Below are 17,902 nucleotides of genomic sequence, written 5' to 3'. Positions count from 1 at the left end.
AGATATTTAAATAGGTTTTATGTATGAATGGATTTTAAAATTAAATTGTTCTATTACTACACAGATATCCAGTTTTGGTAGGGTTAAAGGACTTTGCAAATTAGTGAAAAGCAGACAGTGCTATTAAAAATAATTCCTCATTTCTTACGTCATCCCCACACTAAGTTGTAAACAAAAACAAGCCAGTGCAATAAATAGTTCGTAGTCGTGAGATCGGCATCAAATTATAATCAGTCTTAAGCCAGCGGCGAGCATGATAATACAAATGATGCCCTCTGGATTACTCGTCTTTGCATTTGCATTGTCGGTAGGTGTAAGTCATGAATTGTGTAATTATTCAGACTAATAATTGTCATCCGCAGTTGGCATCTGCATCGCCGAAGGGCGATAGTCTCCTGGAATTACGCAAGTTGATGAGGCAGCAGGATGAGAGCTCCAGCATTGCCGCCACTGAGCAGTTCAACAAGGACATTGCCGATTGGGCGAAGGGACTGGAGCAGTTGGGTCTGGATATGGCCGAATTTGTGGAGAAATGCCGACTCCCTGGAAGTCATTGCCAGCAGCGGCGTGTCCTGCGGCAGCTGCGAGTCCTTCGACGTGGCTACACGGATCTGAGAGCCCGCCTCGAGGCCCTGGAGGTAAAATACGTGGACCGGGTTTCTGATCAAAACGCTATGGATGACTCACTCCGTAAGACCAAGAATGTACTCAAACAGTACGATGAGGCTTTCAAAACTATTAATACTAAAACCTATAAATTGGTCGATCAGTAGGATGACTTTTAATCAAGATTAATAAGTAATAACAGGTTTACGATACTATTTTATAAGAAAATAAAACATCCATTAAAAATGAAATAATTGAATAATTTATTTGCATTAATAACCAAGTGTGTTATTAAATAGCTAGTAGTATATAGTTATAATATATAAACAAATCATGCAGATAACATACTTTATTGGCTTAAAAACACATTTTAAAATAAATAAAAAAATCTATCTTAAAAATTTTTAAAGATTTTTATTAAAACTTAGCCAAAGGAATAACAGTTTTTGGCATCTTCGAATTTTCTCGTTATCGAACGAAATCAGAATTTGACAACTTTTCCAATTTCTCAAAGACATCCTTCTCGTTCTTAAAGTCATTGAACTGCTTAACTAATTCCGAATTTCTGGCCAGCCTACTGTCAGACCATGTACTCAAATAGTTTTCCACCTTCCGCTCGATTGATTTTAAAGTAGTTTCTAAATTGCTTTCCAGAATCTTTTCCAAGTCTTCAACGCCATGTTGTATGAATAATTGAACGACAACCTCGTCCGCCTCAGATTCGAATTCTTTGCTGTCTGCGCTTTCTATTATATATTCCAATTCTTCGAGAGCTTCCTCCAAGTTGCTCAACTCCAAAGAATCATCGAAATTCAGCGAATCCAAGACCGAAACAAATTCCTTAAGCTCCGTGAGAATGAGACTTTTTGAGTTCGGAGGTAAAATAAGTTCGGCCTCGTCGATGACCAGTTGAAAAACATTTCTCAACTCTTCCAATGAGTCTGTTACCAGTTGAAAGAGTTCATTGGTCACTTCGAATTGTAACTGCCATCTGTTTGCCGGAGGAGCTGCGAACTGCAATGAAGTAAAACTTTAGTCTCAAGGAATATTTTGTTTCAAAGGGAAATTACCGATGACTGCAGAGCAGCCAATGTGAATAGGAAAGTCCAAGCTTTTCTGTTAGCCATTGTCTCCAAACTGTAGCTTACTTCACCTAAACAGATCCCTTTTATATAAACTCATAAATTCACAAAGTTGTGAAAAAAAAAAACGAGAACGCCCCTATAATAAATATCCAGTGATCGTGAGATCGGCAGTAGACTGTAATCAGTCTTTGGTATTTGGTGAGCGTGATAAGAACGTTTAGACAAATTTTATATTTTGTTTTCAACTTCGGAAGTAACCATATATTTCGTAATTATATAGTCGTATATTTTTCAGGTCACGTTTATATCTTTATTGACCTTAGGTGATATTTTCCGAGTATTATGCAAGTTGATTAGAAAGCAGGATAATTCAGACATTAAACTAGTGAAACTTGAGTATGAAAACTAAAATTAATCTTTAAACAACACATTAAAGAAATCAAAAATTGTTTCCAGTTTCAATATAAATTAAACGATAATTATTAGAAATTAACAAAAAGAAATGATCGTAATCAGACGGGAAGTAATGGAAGTCGATAACTTAGGTCATCAGCCTTATTAAACAGCGCATTGTTATTAAAACACTCCTAAAACTGGAAAAACATGGACGTCTTAAGTATTTTCTCTTTATTATTACTTATTAGTTGCATAAATGCATACAAATATGGACAGAAATGTAACTTGTAATTTTGAATGAGTTTGTCTTAATGTTTTTATATATTTAGGTTTGCATATTACGAATTATACTATAAATTCGACCAAATACCCCTGGCCAAGCCCTGCAATAAAGCCTGGGCCAACTTGGTGTACTCCATCAGATGGATTTCGGGAAGTTGGCCCTGCAGGTTTTGAGGGAATTCCAGATAGGACATGATCAGGCTGTCGTCGGTTTCGGTGTTCCATCGTGTGATGTTGGCAATCAATTGCGGCCTTTCCTGCCGACTTTGGCGTAGATACTTGCTCAGATGTGTCTTGACTTTGCCAAAGAAGTTCCGAATAGCAATCTTCTCGACCGGCAGGACTTCGTCTAGCAGCTTATCCGGAGTTTTGTGGGACATCAAATCGCTGTTGATCCAGGCGAAGATGTAGTAGGCAGTGCTGTAGTAGTCTTCGTTTCCCGCAATCAAGTCCAGTTCCTCGAAGTACTGCCTATCGATGACTTCGCTGCTGTTCAGGTGCGGAAGTCTTTGGCGGGCATCCTCAATGGTAGAGTATAAAACCTGATTGAAGAGCCTTTCCACTGCCTGAATTGTGGGGCCAGCCAAGGCGGAAGATCTGTCTGGGATTTGGGCGGAATCAGCCAGAGTCTGGGAATCGAAAAACCAATAAATGCACTGTGTAATCAACTTGAACCGACTCACCATACTGATAAGACCATAGCCGAGGGCCCAGGCCCAAGTGATGCCGATAAGAAGCCTCGAACTGCGCTCTGATCTCGCCATGCTTCCGTGATCGCTGCTCGATGGAGACTGATCCCCCAGAGCAAAGACCCCTGCCCAAACAATCTGTGGCCGGGTTTAGGTTTAGTTTGTTTTATTAAGCGCAAGTAGAAAATATCTCAAGTATTGTTTGTATATTCGAATTTCGTAGAGTGAGCAAATTAATGGCCATTAATGTTCGTTCGTGTACGATTACCTAATTAAGCTAACTCGAAAAAAGATGCCGTTTTGCCGAATGGTAGTTACAATTTGCATACACACACATATAACATTAACAATTAGATTTTTAAATTACAAACCTAAGCATATACTTAAGTTATTTGCTTCCTACTGCATTTCCCAGTAGAATCTGTATATTGATTGAGACTTTATATTCATATTCAGCATTTGTAAATTGGCTTATAATTCAAACGAATAAGATCTGGAGCCTTTTCATTTTCTTAATAATTTGTAGAAATAATGTTTCTTATTTAATGTATTAATATATCTCTTAACCGTAAAAAAAGCGAAATAATACCCCTGTCATGCGGAGAGAATTTTAATTTCCCAGAGCTTCATAAATTAAAAGGGCAATTTTTTATATCTTTAAGATGAGTAAATTAAATTTATGTCGATCTTCTGAAAGGTAAAATAATAGAAAAAAATATTTACAACGAGTTACTATCATTAAAGGTAATGGAGTGTTTGGCATGTAGATAAATGTTTTTATAACTAATTTATTTTATTTTTAACATCTGCAATAATTACTTATTTATCAATGTTACTACATTTATATTCAGAATAACACGCTTTACCCTCGATTCTTGACAAATACATGTTATATGCATTTGCCACAACCGGCTTAAAATAATTTAATTCGTTCCAAATTGACTCGGATATTTAAGATGTTTAAGTTACCAATTACTTATATCTGATTCTACAGCATTTATTAACATTACGTATGCATACACTTTAGTACATTTCTGGAAACTTTATCTTTTTAACAATTTAAATCTGCATTTGGAAGTAACACACGCAAGTAGGTACATTTTGTTGCTATAGGACATGCACTGAAACACCGAGTTGCACATTGATATTATTTGATATATGTATTTCCGAGTATATAGCTTTGTTGTGTTACAGCTGTCCAAGCATTGTACTAATTTGGCTTTCAAATATTTGTATTTTTCATAATTGAGACCTGATAGCAGCCATTGTCAAAGTTCACACCAAAGTAGATTATAACTAATTGTCTAATACTTTTAATACATTATCTTTACAATTATTTTACGAGTTTTCAAGGTACATCTGACATTTAGGACATTGGGGTCACTAGGACCCCAATAGTCGATAACAAGTTACAAAATAATCTTCATAAAATGCAAAAATTAAATGTGTCTTTTTCTTTCTCTTATGCTAATTAAAGTTATTAAATATTTTAAAAATAGCTAGTAATAGTTAGTAAGAAAATATACTCATATATATTTATGATCAATTGTAAATTCTGTTATCTAGAAGACAGTCCATGGAGTAGAGCTTACAGCTAGGTTGAATATAAATAGCGAAATATGTTTTAATGTATTTAGTTGTATAGTTTTCAACAGCATCCAGAAATTCTTGAATGCCTTAAATGTGTATATAGTGGAACGATTGAAAGAAGCTCTTAAATGTTACGGAAAATATAATATTAGTAAGTAACATCTTGCTTATAAATATGTGTTTATTCTTAACTATTTTTTTAGTAATACCTTGAGTAAATTTTTGTAATATCCATTCTAGCCTATTTTCACCAACAATTCTGGGACTGACTGGAGCTACTCACCATTTCACTTCTGGGTTTTGGAAATATTGTCCTCAAGTACGCTTTCCGTTTATGTGTAATATATGTGACTTACGGTTTTTAACCACATGCTTGCGAAATTTTTCATACGCTTTTTGTTAAGTTTAGAAAAAATCATAGACAGAAATAAGTTTAAAAAATTATTTATTTGTTTGTGAAATTATGTGTAATGTTAAGTCGAAATGCAGTTCCGTTTTGTAAAACTAAAGCTAAACTTAAGTAAATGCAAAGTTTACGAAAAACTAAGCTCAGGATAATTGTCAAGGAAACAAATGTTACAAAAGAGAATCATGTTAAAGCAACTAAAGTGGACAGTAGAGTACAGTACAGAGACGGAGGAAGGGAATGCCTTTACTTTTTATCACAATTGCGTATGAAAAATTTCTTTAATTGCTAGAAGCCGCCACGCCCACCGCCGCCCCCGCTGCTGGAACTGGCCAATCCCGCCGTCGATTGGCGGGGCACCAGGATGCGGGGCAAGGTCAGTGACCTCTTGGGAAATCCATGTCTGCCAGCCTGCGGCTCTTGGGCGGCGGAGGTCGAGGTCATTGGCTCCGCACTCTCCCGCCGCGGACGAGGTGCCCCCGCAGTCGCAGTCGCCGGCGAAGCCCCCGCCTCCGGATGACCTTTCACCTCCGCATCCTTCTCCTCCGCCGCTGACCTCTTCTGGGAGTCGCCCTCGTCCGGTCGCTGCAACTGTCACGCATACGACTGCGCCGTCTGCGGCATCATGCCTCCGGAATATCCGCCATCCAGACCCGGCGGACGCTCCACCAGGTTCTTGAGTCGCCCCCGCAACTCCTCCAGACTCTTCGACTTCGCCTTGTTGATGCGCTTGTACTTCACGTCCTTCGGTTTCGTCACCGACCGGTGGTTCAGCATAACCCGATTGTAGTTGGTTACCTGGAAACAAATGTTCAAATTAGCAGACATATTTAAGTTATAAAATAAACTAAAACAAGAGAGAACGCTATAGTCGGGTGCCCCGACTATCAGATACCCGTTACTCAGGTAAAGGGAGTGCGAGGGAGATGGAGATAGAAACTTTGATCACGCATAACTTTTTAACGAATGGTCCGATTTGAAAAATTTCTTCTACATTTCGATAGGTATTGATAAACACAATAAAATTGCATTTTTACTTTTCCGAAATATTTAAATGTATCGTATATAAGCGATTGTGGGCGTTAAAGGGGGCGTGGCACCTTTTTTGAAACAAACTTGCGCTGCGTAGGAACTCCTAGAATCTGCATGCAAAATGCCAATCTTCTAGCTTTTATAGTTTCCGAGATCTCAGCGTTCATACGGACGGACAGACAGACGGACAGACGGACAGACGGACATGGCTATATCGACTCGGCTAGTGACCCTGATCAAGAATATATATACTTTATAGGGTCGGAAACGCTTCCTTCTAGCTGTTACATACTTTTGCACGAATACAATATACCCTTTTACTCTACGAGTAACGGGTATAAATATATAAGATAAAATTCACATTTAAAAATAATATATTAGGTTTGCTGATTTGACAAAAGAAGTGGTGTAAAGTTTCATTCACCAATTTGAGAGAATTGTTCTGCCACATTTAGCAGCGTCAAGGAACATTTAAAGGTCTTCCCTTAAAATAAAATAAATATCTTTAAATATCTTTTACATCCGATAAAATGGTGTAATCTATACACCAAAAAAAATATATCTGATATAACTAATGACAAATCATTTTATAGAGACTCGCATTATAAACTGAGGCCACTTGAACTTCAGTTTCCATTACCTGGTTCTTTCCGTTGAGCGGTTCCTGCGGTCCAGATGTCGACGGCGGCGGAGGAGATGGTGGCTGGAGCTGGGGCACCTTCACACTGAGCGTGGTGCAGGGTGAGTCGTGGCTGGGCGATCTCTTGAGGGCTCCCAGCTGGCGACGTGGAATGGTGGGTCCGCCGTCGACGGGCGATGACTCTTTGGCTTTGTCGGCGACCGAGGGACTGGCGGCGTCTATCTGACCCTCGGTGGAGCTGGAGCTGAGTGCCTTGTCCGAGCGGTTCTTGAACTTGTCCCGCTTCTCGGCCACGTCCGTGGTGGGTTCGGGATCCTCCTCGACGGAGTAGACCGTTTCCAGGATGTCCGGACGCCGCAGGAAGCAGTTGTTCCGCCTGGCTGCTCCGTACTTGTTGTGATTCGTTTCGATCGCATCGGATATGGAGCGCACTATGGTGATGCCATCGCTGCCCAGCACTCCGCCACCCAATCCTCCAGTGCCACTGCTCTTCCTCCGCGTGCCTAAGGTCATCGGGCTGTCCGAATCGATGTCCTCCAGGACCACCGCCGAATCGGAGTCGTTCAGCGAGTCCAGTTCGTTGGCGTAGCTAGCCTCAATGGTCTCCAGGCCGTGATCCACCAGACGCGAGGACAACGTGTCGATGATCTTCTGCTGCCGCTGGATAGTCAGTTCCCGGTGGTTCAACAGACTGGCGATCTGCTTCTGCTTCCGCTTCAGTCGGGATTCCAGCAGCAGCAGCTGCGAGGTGAGCGAGTTCATCTGGTCCGACTTCTCCTTTTGATATCGGTAGTGCTGCTGCACCTGCATGGTGAAATTCAAGGATAGGTTGTATATATTATATGTTTCACAATATTATAATTTATGTATTTTTTTATATCCTCGCCCATAACTTTTCTTACAGACATCCGATTTCAAAAAGAAATACTTCTAAATGATTGTGGATAAATTCTCTAAAAATCTGTGTTCAAATCTTGGTTTATTTTTTTTTGGTCAATTTTTCGTCATTTTTAATGATGTTACCCCTTTCCAAAATGTCGAAAAATGGCTTTGCAGAAAAGTGTCAAAAAACTGCACTTCAAAGCCCATAACTTTTCTTACAGTTATCAAATTTCAAAAAGGCATACTTCTAAATGATTGTGGGTAAGTGCTCTAAAAATCTGTGTTCAAATCTTGGTTTATTTTTTTTGGTCGATTTTTCGTCATTTTTAATGATGTTACCCCTTTCCAAAATGTCGAAAAATGGCTTTGCAGAAAAGTGTCAAAATACTGCACATCTAAGCCCATAACTTTTCTTACAGACATCCGATTTCAAAAAGAAATACTTCTAAATGATTGTAGATAAATGCTCTAAAAATCTATGTTCAAATCTTGGTTTATTTTTTTTGGTCGATTTTTCGTCATTTTTAATGATGTTACCCCTTTCCAAAATGTCGAAAAATGGCTTTGCAGAAAAGTGTCAAAAAACTGCACTTCAAAGCCCATAACTTTTCTTACAGTCATCTGATTTCAAAAAGGGATACTTCTAAATGATTGTGGGTAAATGCTCTAAAAATCTGTGTTCAAATCTGGGATAACATTTTTGGGTCGATTTTGCGTCATGTTTTTTTTCTACCAATAGACTAAGGATCGGTATAATATGGAAGTACTTGACATAAGTACCCAACATATTTGTCTTTATAGTGTTTAATTTTGAATTTAAAATTTAAAAAATAAATATTTTTAAAAATGTTACTGGCTTAAAGGTAAAACCAATGTTGCTTAGCTAATCACCTGCATGGCATACGCCTTGCGCCACTTCATGATGTGCTCCGTCTGGAATCGCACCTTGGAGCGCAGCTCCTCGATGATGGCCCTGGCCGTGTGGAGGTCCTTGGGATCCTGGTTCATCATGTTCAGGCGCAAGTTGCTGGTGTGTATCGAAACGGGAACGGGCGGTGGCCATTGGAATTCCAGCGGTGGCTGGTTGACATCCGTTGGCAGAGAGCCCCTCGGCTGGGCGGTCTTGGTGGCTTTCGGCGTGGAAGGAACGGTGCCGGCTCCACTGGGTCCACCACCACCACATCCTCCTCCTCGACCCAGTGGCTCTGCGCCCATGACAGTGCCGGGATCCACCGATTGCGGAGCCTGAGGAGACTGCTTCTGTATGCTGCACGCCATGCTGCTGATGGTTTTGGCAAATTGTGTGGCCCGACCGGCATACATTTGGCCGAGATATATGCACACGATGTGTCCGTAGAATATATCGCTTTCCTTTCCCGCCCGATGTGTGTGCTCACGCCGGGGCTATCTGCCCGGCCAGCATGCAAAATCCGGCTGCTCCTCAATAAATGGATGTGCACTGGCCCGGACCCGAGAACGTGTTGCCTGCAAGGATACACAAGTGTTTTATTAATAGTCAATATTTACCCTTCGAGTGGAATGAAAAACAGCAACTAATGGAAGAAGAAATCTCCTGCACATATTTACTTAAACCGAAGCCTTTTTGAGTGAATTCTTAAGCAATGTATTGTCCAGTGTGCGATTTATTCATTTGTATTCGAATAATTTCCCTGGGTTTGGAGGGAAAATTATATTTTACACCCGGGAGCTTGGTCGAAAAACTGAAATTACGCATTCGCCCCGTGGGCGCAGATGCGACAGCTGCCACAATGCAAATTCCATTACAATGCCAGTCAGAGAGCAGAACAGAGAATGACATTATGCACACAATGAATTACATTAAGCTATCATTAAAATTAAATTCGGGAAATATTATGCATACCGCCCACTTTTCACTCCTTTAAGCAATTATAATTAGTGTTTTATATACGCGTTCTGATTGGAATATATTACCCACTGGCCCAATGAAAGCAAAATGCAAAACTGACCGTAAAATTTAGCAACCACAGGTTTGGTTTGGCCCACAGATAAGAGTCGGGAATCCTTTTATTAGTTTCTCTTTTTCGAGGGGGGCTGACGTAAGGTCGAAAATTTATGAGATTATGACTACTGTGGCGTTTTCAGATAACCTGATTAGCTGGACAGGCAATAAGGATGATGTAATTTGTACTGAATTTGCTGAGGTGGAAAGAAAAAAAGCTTTTGTGTGGGAGTGGTATAAATCAAACATTTTAATATGCCTAATAACTTCCCTGAATAGGCAATTAATGCTTTGATTCAGGATAAGAATTATGTAATTAACCTACTACAACTACAATTTAAATTGCTTAAGCAGCGGACCAAAGTGCATTCCAGAGCTTAGAGCTCTAATGAATTTCGCAGAAGAGGTTCCACTCGCTGCGCTTCTAAAGCCCAGACACATTGAAATTATCCATATAATCTGTTCCGTATCTTGGCCAAGAACAAAAAGAAGAACGCAAGTCAGGAAAACGGAAAGAGAAAGACAACAAAAGCCACAGATGCCGAGAAAGACCAACAAGCATGACCCACATTTTTAACATTTTCATTTAAAATGTCTTTCAGCTTTAATTTGTGCAATTCATCAGCGGAGCCAAGAAGTCACAACGCGAATTAGCTCGACTTCAGTTGAGGAACTTGAGTGACTTGAGAACTTCCGTTTCCACTGGCTTAAGGAATGCTGTTTGGCTAAGAACATGCAATTGAAAACTATTAACAAAAATGCCAGACACGCAATCTTCAGTCGCATCCTCTTCAATGATACCAAATGCCCCGATTGCCGACTCATTCATCACTTTTAATTATGACAATGGGATGTCTACAAGTTCTCACAGTGGACTCATAATTGAATGCTGCTCACCTGTCCCCATTTGGACATTCGATTTATGACCTCTTTTGGCAAGCTGATCTACAAATTGATGTTCATTTGGCCCACTCTACTGAGTTAAATAAGGAGCTAGTAGATTGAAACTCTGACTCACATGACATCAATTAGACAAGTGTCAGGACTCAAGGCATGTCCGAGAATTCACTTAATAATGTTCATGAGTGCACTAAATTGAATTAAAAAGACAGCCAAGGCTAGGAATCTTAAAAGCTTGAATATTGTATTACTTAAAAACATAAATCGATTATTATTTGTAGCTTACTGCGATAAATGTTGCTCTTAAAATAAAAGTTCTTATATATTTGTCTGTCATTTCATTTAATAGAAGTTTATTTAAATGAGTAAACGGTATTGCCTGATAGGCCAAATTTTTTATCAGCAAGATTATAAAATTGTAGCAAAGTGTGGTTAACTTTATCTTTTATCTAATCAAAATTCGAATAGTCTAACCTAATTAGAGATATCATTAATTGACTGTATTATCTATTTAGCATGTTAACTCATCCCCGTTTTTGACAGTGTCTTGCAATCAAATTTCCTTGCTCTGCACGAGAAATTTCTGGAATGTATCGAATCTTTGCGGTTTTTCAATGAAATTCAATTATGACAATCAATTTTAGCCCAGAGTCATATTCGATTACCACAATCAACCGGTAAATTGAATCCACAAGCGGACAGTTCAAGTTTGACACCTGACCCCCTTGGCGAAATGCGAATGCCAGATGGACATGGCCTTGCATCCTGTCGGGCTATTTTGGGTAAGCCAACGTGAGGGAACTGAGAAATTCATGGGGTTTTCGTTGGCCAGACAGTTGCCGTATAATGTTTGCGGTCGAGGGGTAATTAATTATGCCAGTCCTTTGGCTGTGCTCCGTTTCTCGTGCGTATTGCAGAGACCTGAGACCTGTGTTTATGTGATGAACGTGATTTTTACACAGTTTTTACAGTTCGTAGCGAGGCAGCTGAACGGCAAACAGGCAAATAAAGTGGCCCCAACGACAGCGATGGTAAATAACCCTCACATCCACAACCCCCATGTCGGTAAGTTCCACAAACACATGCTGGGCTTTTGTCCAGCTTTTGGCCCTGAAAGGCTGGCTGCTCTTCGACTGTTTGTTTTGCCTTGACCAAGACCCCCAAAACATGAAAGGACACTGTTAATGATGTTAAACGTCATCGCAGCCCTTCAGCACATACATAATGCCCCCCCCTTGTTGATGTTTCATTGGGTAGTTACCTCCCTGATAAGTAGACTCCATACTTATTCCTTTAAAACTAGTTTTGAGTTGCTAAATTGGAGCAGATGTTTAAGGAACGGGTCTTTATTAGTTCAACACCTCATTTCACTTACGCAAAATTATGTTCTTTGAAGGTCTCCCGGGAATAAAGTTTATAAGATATGTTACTCCACTGAAAAAATGAATATAGAAAATTTAAAAGAATTTTGGCAATTTAAATAAGTTACAAAATTAACAATATTATTTTAATAGAATGCCAGGAGTGCAAGTAAGCTAAAAGAAATGTAGTAATTTTATCTTATAGCTCTACATTTTGTGTTTCAATTAAACACAAACACCAAGCTATAAATCTTTAAGTGTATAAATTATCCAACAATTTGCAGGTGTATTTTCATACACTGTTGCCCTCGAACTTTAGCAGCTAACTTACATGCCGCAAAAGTTTACTTTGTAAGGGAAATTGAGGGTCTTCTGCGCTATTTCTTGGCATGGACTTCAATAAATTCCGAGCCATTTGCCTGGAATTGTCTTATTGTGTTTTTCTAGAAATAACTATTGCAGGAGGGCTGTGAATTTTCGGGGACTGGGACAGGTGGACAGAATACAGAGTCCTGTGAATTGGGGAAAAAAACTTTCACTGTCCCCCATTTTCTACTTTTATTGGTGAAACGTGACCGTAATAAGCCGTTTCACACGCAAATTTTCCCAGCCCAAAGTGTTTCCCCAACGAAACGCGAAAGTGCATTAAATATTTATCCAATCAATAAAGCATATTTCGCTGGCTGTCCTCCTCCATTACTTTTTTTACCCCGGCTGCTTTCATTCCTCTTGAATTACCTGCACCACAGGATGTCGAGATGACTGGCATTATTTTCCTGTGCGCATTTTTGCCGCCCTTTATTATTTGCAATCTGAAGTTTTTCGCTTGATGCTTGTTTACTTTATATTCCTTTTGTTTGCCACACATTTTTATCGCACTCTTCCCCATGGAACGCCACAACGCCTCGTCAGCTTATCTCTTATCACTTTCGGGCCTCTGAGTAAGAGGAATTTTTGAATAATTTACTGCGACTGGTACAAAATTTATCAAGTCCCACATGTTGCTTGTTAGCCGCTGTTCTGTTTGTCTTTGTTGTTTGTTTGTTTGCCCGCTGTTCACATTATGCGTGAGTAGCTAAAATTGATTTGATTTACCCAACTTCCTGCAGCCACTCACTTTCGGTTTAAATCTGACTTTTATAGCGTCGATTCAAGTTCGGCAAAGTTGTAACACGAAGCCTTAAACTGGAAACTCCTGCAAGCTGCATCGACTCATGTTCAATTTAACACTGGCAAAGCTGCTTTTAGTCAATCGACCATTAAGTGAGTTGTTTCAGACATTGCCCCATCCTGTAGGTTAATCGCTTTTACCGGTTCTTTTCCTCATTTATTCCACATAATCGCGCTTAATGCTCAGCATTAATTAAATGGCTTCGAGCTCGCATTACCCTGCACGGCAAACGCGCAGGACACTGCAGGATATGTATATATATATAGAGGTATGAACATAATTTGCGTTAACTACAAAACATTATATTATGAAAAGAAGACTTTAATAGGTTCTAATGAGGCTGGCTCTTATGGTACCCACTTGATAAAAGCCTTATTTAAGTGCTGTAGTTTTTGAAATTTACTGTGTTCCAAAGTTTACCTTTAAAAAAATATTTTCCTATTTTTTGCCTTCTAAATACTTAAGGAAATACCTCTTTGAAACTGTGAGTTGTTAAACAATTTGGAAAAAAATGGTCTTTAAATATCAAAAAAGGATATATAATTATACAAATTTAAATACTAAAATCAACTGGCAATATTTTTTAAAAATATTAGATCAAACCAAATAACAAATATAGAATTTTTCAAATAATATTTATATTCAACACTCAATTTTCAGGATAAGTACCATAGTGTGTGCCAAATGAAGCGCAGCGATGTCAAAGTTAAATGACTGTAAGCTTACTCCGTAATCATGGAATGGCATTTCACTCTTGGATAGTTTCCCATAGTTGCCCACCAGAGTAACTAAAGCCTGCTGTTTAACAGCACCCTCATTTTGGCTCTATCTGAATCCCGTCTCACTTTACTGTTTGTAGGTTGGCTATCTGAACCAGCTGTTGCCATTTTATGGCATTTTAATTAAATTTTAATAACAAGGGAGCTGAGAAACTAAAAGCTAACGGAGTCCATAATTATACATCTATTAGAGTGGGCTGTAAAATAAGCTTACAAGTTATAATTAAAATAAATTATTTATTCAATATCCTTTAAATATTACACTTATTAATGGGAAGCGTTGAGATAATAGCTTATTATTTTGTTGGTCAAAAAGGATAAGCACATTAAATAAGCTACCTTAAAAGCATATCCCGTTTGTTTGAGGCCACATCCAACTAAATTAAACAACAAATTTCCATGAACCAATAAAAGTTTTGTGCGAAAAACAGGATTCTTTGAGTGCACTTTAATATTTGTTGTTGTGTTATTTGCTCTTACTTCCCACCGATTGTTTTGGAGCCTTTTGTGCAGAACAATGGTATCCAGATCTCCACATGGTGCACGTATATACATTTATCTGCAAAGTGGACTGGGTTGGGCCGTGAGTTGGCTCAAATCTGTAAAGTTGCAACCATTTTCAGGGTGGGCGTGGCCAGGTGAAGGCATCCAACTGGGCGGCGAGTGCAGTATATTCCTGTCAAGCTGTGCACCACCCCGGGAATATGCCCCGCGGGCGTACATACATAGTTCTTTCTGGGCCCCTTTTCTTTGGTTATGGCCACTCCGGGCTGGGCAGATGGCCACGTAGCTTTGACATTACATTGATTGACTTTTGATGTCTGTGCACTATGTGGGTCTAGGCTATCACTTTCTCCGCTGCCCAGTCGAATGGGGGTCTCCTATCTCCGATGCCATAAAATTCATACTGGCCTTTCCACCGCTTGAAAGTTAGCTCACGTAGATATTCCTTTCGCATCTCTTGGGTAGCTGTATTGTTATGGTTTACCAATAAAATATTCATTTACAATTAGGCCCCGACCCCAGAAACCATACACTGAGCTACAAAGGTTTTTCATCCTTCGGTAAGAAATGTATTAACTGCAAGATAAGGAATTCAAAATTACGCAACCACCTCATTCTTCATTTACATTTTAATTATTAAAGACTTCAAACAAAAACCCAATTTTACATAATTTTATTTACATTTTTTTTAAGCTGTTTACAAAAAAGTTATACAATAATTTTATTTTATACATTTCAATAACATGATTTATAAACAGATGGATTTTCAGAAGGAAATTTGTAGAATTTGTTCCAGGAAAACTCAGCACACAATTCTGGAAAGAATTCAAAAAGAAGCACAGAAGTAGCTAGACAGGCCTCATCCTGTGTAGTTTTTCCTGTGCTTCGCTTTGAAAGCTCTCCAGATTTTCCTGTGCTTCGCTACCGATCATTTTTTCGTCGTCATGCTTTTAGAGCTGTTTGAATGATCATCTTAAGGTGGAGCTTGCGGGGTCATCAGTTACTGCTGAATTTCATTCCTTAAAGTGCTCAATTTCATTTTTTAAAATATCCATTCCTTTTATTCAGGAGCCATCTCGTACACATAGTAGACGATGGCGGCGTCCAAAAATGATAACTCGAAACTTGGAACAAGTAGACTTTTCAGACGGGAACGTAGCAAAAAACTAACGCTGCGCATGAAGCGTCGCAGAAAGGCAACCGATCGCTCCAACGCGTTGGAACGTATCGCACATCCACGTATAAGCACTTATACATATGTGCGAACGTATATATAGTCTAAAAATACAATGATTGCGTCAGCAAACCATGTGATTTGGAGGCACTGGTCTCTGTGTTGACTGTCAAAACAAAATATGTTGCTACGCAAGATAAATTAAAGCTACCATGGGCACAAACAGGTCTAAATTGTTCAATTTCGATGTTTTTTGTTTTTTAATTTACGGAGAAAACGCTGACTTTTAACCAAAATTATTTTTTTTGTTTTTAGAACCTATCCACTGAGTTGGGATCAAAATCGGTTGACTATATCCTAAAGCTTCCATATATGTCTAATACTAGCCTTACTATTTTATTTCGAAATTCGACGCAGGGTAAAAAATAGATTCATGACACTTTTCAAATCGTAATTTACGCGCTCCTTCTCTTCATTTTTTTTTTTTTGTAAAATTTGATATTTAAAATGGTGAAAGAAAGAGTACAATCTGAAAAATAACAAGAGAGAACGCTATAGTCGGGTGCCCCGACTATCAGATACCCGTTACTCAGCTAAAGGGAGGGCGAGGGAGATGGAGATAAAAACTTTGATCACGCATAACTTTTTAACGAATGGTCCGATTTGAAAAATTTCTTCTACATTTCGATAGGTATTGATAAACACAATAAAACTGCATTTTTACTTTTCCGAAATATTTAAATTTTTAAAATCGTATATAAGCGATTGTGGGCGTTAAAGGGGGCGTGGCACCATTTTGAAACAAACTTGCGCTACGTAGGAACTTCTAAAATCTACATGCAAAATGCCAATCTTCTAGCTTTTATAGTTTCCGAGATCTCAGCGTTCATACGGACAGACAGACAGACAGACAGACAGACAGACGGACATTGCTAAATCGACTCGGCTAGTGATCCTGATCAAGAATATATATACTTTATAGGGTCGGAAACGCTTCCTTCTAGCTGTTACATACTTTTGCACGAATACAATATACCCTTTTACTCTACGAGTAACGGGTATAAAAATAGCTTGTATTTAAAAACAGAAATTTTAGCTCTCATTTCAACATTATTTAGAGAATTAATTAAAATGTGAACTGTCACCATTTTCGGGAGAGCATTCTCATTAATTCAATTTTAATATTATTTTCTAGATAGAAAAAATAATAAAATTATTGTAAATTTAAAAAGGGAATTTCTAAAGAAATACTAATACTATTTATTAACACTGATATTAACATTAGGCTTTGTTGATCGAAAAAATCTAAATTGGTATAAAGCAGAGTAATTTAAGAGTTTATTATAAAACGAAACTAATTTCATCGTATTTTATCCAGGGTATAATCTCTTTGTTTGCTGAACAGTGTAGTAATTGTCCTGGCTCTAACTTTCTACACGTTTCAGACCTGCCTTCCCGCCTCGGATCATCCAACCTCATTGTCTATGCCTATTAGTCCCCTTGGCAGTTCATTGGACACATACATTATGCAACACACTCAAGGCTAATTGCCGGGAAATGATATCTATTCCGCTCACTCCTATCCGTTTTTGTTTTGTCGTCAGCAAAAGGTTGATTTTATTAACCTAGCTTAATTGCTTCATAAAAGCTTAGTGTTTTATATTTTTCAGCAGCCTAAGGGGTTGGAAAACGCCCAGTTTACCTAGATTCCTTCTCCTTCTCCTAACCCTTACCTTTTCATCTTACAATCTTACAATTTTCCTGCCCACAAACGACGAGGCAAGATGTTCCAGGCAGGTGACACTTGAGCACTGAGGATTTCTTAATTTAACATAGTCTACTTGGGGGCGCGAAAGGATTGTGGGCGTGGCGAAAGGAGAGGAATTGCGTCTGTCCGGCACGTAATACCGCATCCTGGGATCAGGTGGACGGCGCCTTCAGTGGCATGCCACGCACGTATCCTGCAATGGGGCAGGAACGGGGATCCCGTTCCCCGTTCCCCTCGTTCTGTTATTGTTATTCTGGCTGAATGTTTTCCATTGCCGCCTGCTCAACAATCTGCTTCTGATGGTCAAAGCATATCAACATCGAGGATAATGCTCCCGGCATGTTAAGCAATTGAGAACCTTTGTGCGGAGCAAACATTGATTAGCTCAATTCAATTCTAATCAGGACCAGAAATTAGGATGATTGGCTAATAAGTTTGCATACTAAAGAAATTTGTATAAATTCTTTTTGAATTCTTTTAAGTTCATAAATACCGAAATCAATAAAACATTTTAACAATATAATTTATTTGTGATTAGGACTTGAATAAATACCACTTTGCATATCACTTAATTTGTATTTATTCAGCTGATTAAAAGTTTTTTTTTTTTTTTTTTTTTAAATTGTTTATTTGCGGGTAAAATGTAAAATTGTAAT

At 38.8% G+C, this 17,902-nt stretch overlaps 4 protein-coding genes across 4 annotated transcripts in view; 1 reads left to right on the top strand and 3 right to left on the bottom strand.

Moving 5' to 3' along the window:
- The first annotated feature begins 92 nt into the window (after positions 1-92).
- LOC108040470 lies at positions 93-857 on the top strand. Its single transcript, XM_017117951.2, has 2 exons — positions 93-307; positions 363-857. Exons 1-2 carry the CDS (start codon positions 254-256, stop codon positions 771-773), a joined length of 465 nt encoding a protein of 154 aa, XP_016973440.1. The 5' UTR covers positions 93-253; the 3' UTR covers positions 774-857.
- A 146-nt stretch (positions 858-1,003) lies between these two features.
- LOC108040469 lies at positions 1,004-1,733 on the bottom strand. Its single transcript, XM_017117950.2, has 2 exons — positions 1,677-1,733; positions 1,004-1,620 (listed from the first exon to the last, which is right to left on the bottom strand). The coding sequence occupies exons 1-2, from the start codon at positions 1,731-1,733 to the stop codon at positions 1,075-1,077; spliced, it is 603 nt and encodes a 200-aa protein (XP_016973439.1). The 3' UTR covers positions 1,004-1,074.
- Positions 1,734-2,297: 564 nt separating this feature from the next.
- LOC108040472 lies at positions 2,298-3,176 on the bottom strand. Its single transcript, XM_017117954.2, has 2 exons — positions 3,053-3,176; positions 2,298-2,998 (listed from the first exon to the last, which is right to left on the bottom strand). Exons 1-2 carry the CDS (start codon positions 3,131-3,133, stop codon positions 2,438-2,440), a joined length of 642 nt encoding a protein of 213 aa, XP_016973443.1. The 5' UTR covers positions 3,134-3,176; the 3' UTR covers positions 2,298-2,437.
- Positions 3,177-5,562: 2,386 nt separating this feature from the next.
- The window catches only part of LOC108040471, a 48,056-nt gene continuing 35,716 nt past the window's right edge, over positions 5,563-17,902 (bottom strand). The window contains exons 4-6 of the mRNA XM_044459621.1: positions 8,500-9,093; positions 6,727-7,530; positions 5,563-5,852 (exon numbers count right to left, since the gene is read on the bottom strand). Coding sequence (XP_044315556.1) covers positions 5,649-5,852; positions 6,727-7,530; positions 8,500-8,931 — 1,440 coding nt within the window. The 5' untranslated portion in view covers positions 8,932-9,093 and the 3' untranslated portion in view covers positions 5,563-5,648. The remainder of the gene's footprint in view (positions 5,853-6,726; positions 7,531-8,499; positions 9,094-17,902) is intronic.

This window comes from Drosophila rhopaloa, unplaced genomic scaffold, assembly GCF_018152115.1.
Source record: "Drosophila rhopaloa isolate 14029-0021.01 unplaced genomic scaffold, ASM1815211v1 contig_2, whole genome shotgun sequence".
NCBI classification, from domain to species: domain Eukaryota; kingdom Metazoa; phylum Arthropoda; class Insecta; order Diptera; family Drosophilidae; genus Drosophila; species Drosophila rhopaloa.
Note: the sequence above shows the minus strand (reverse complement) of the source record. Positions and strands in the feature narration are given on the sequence as shown.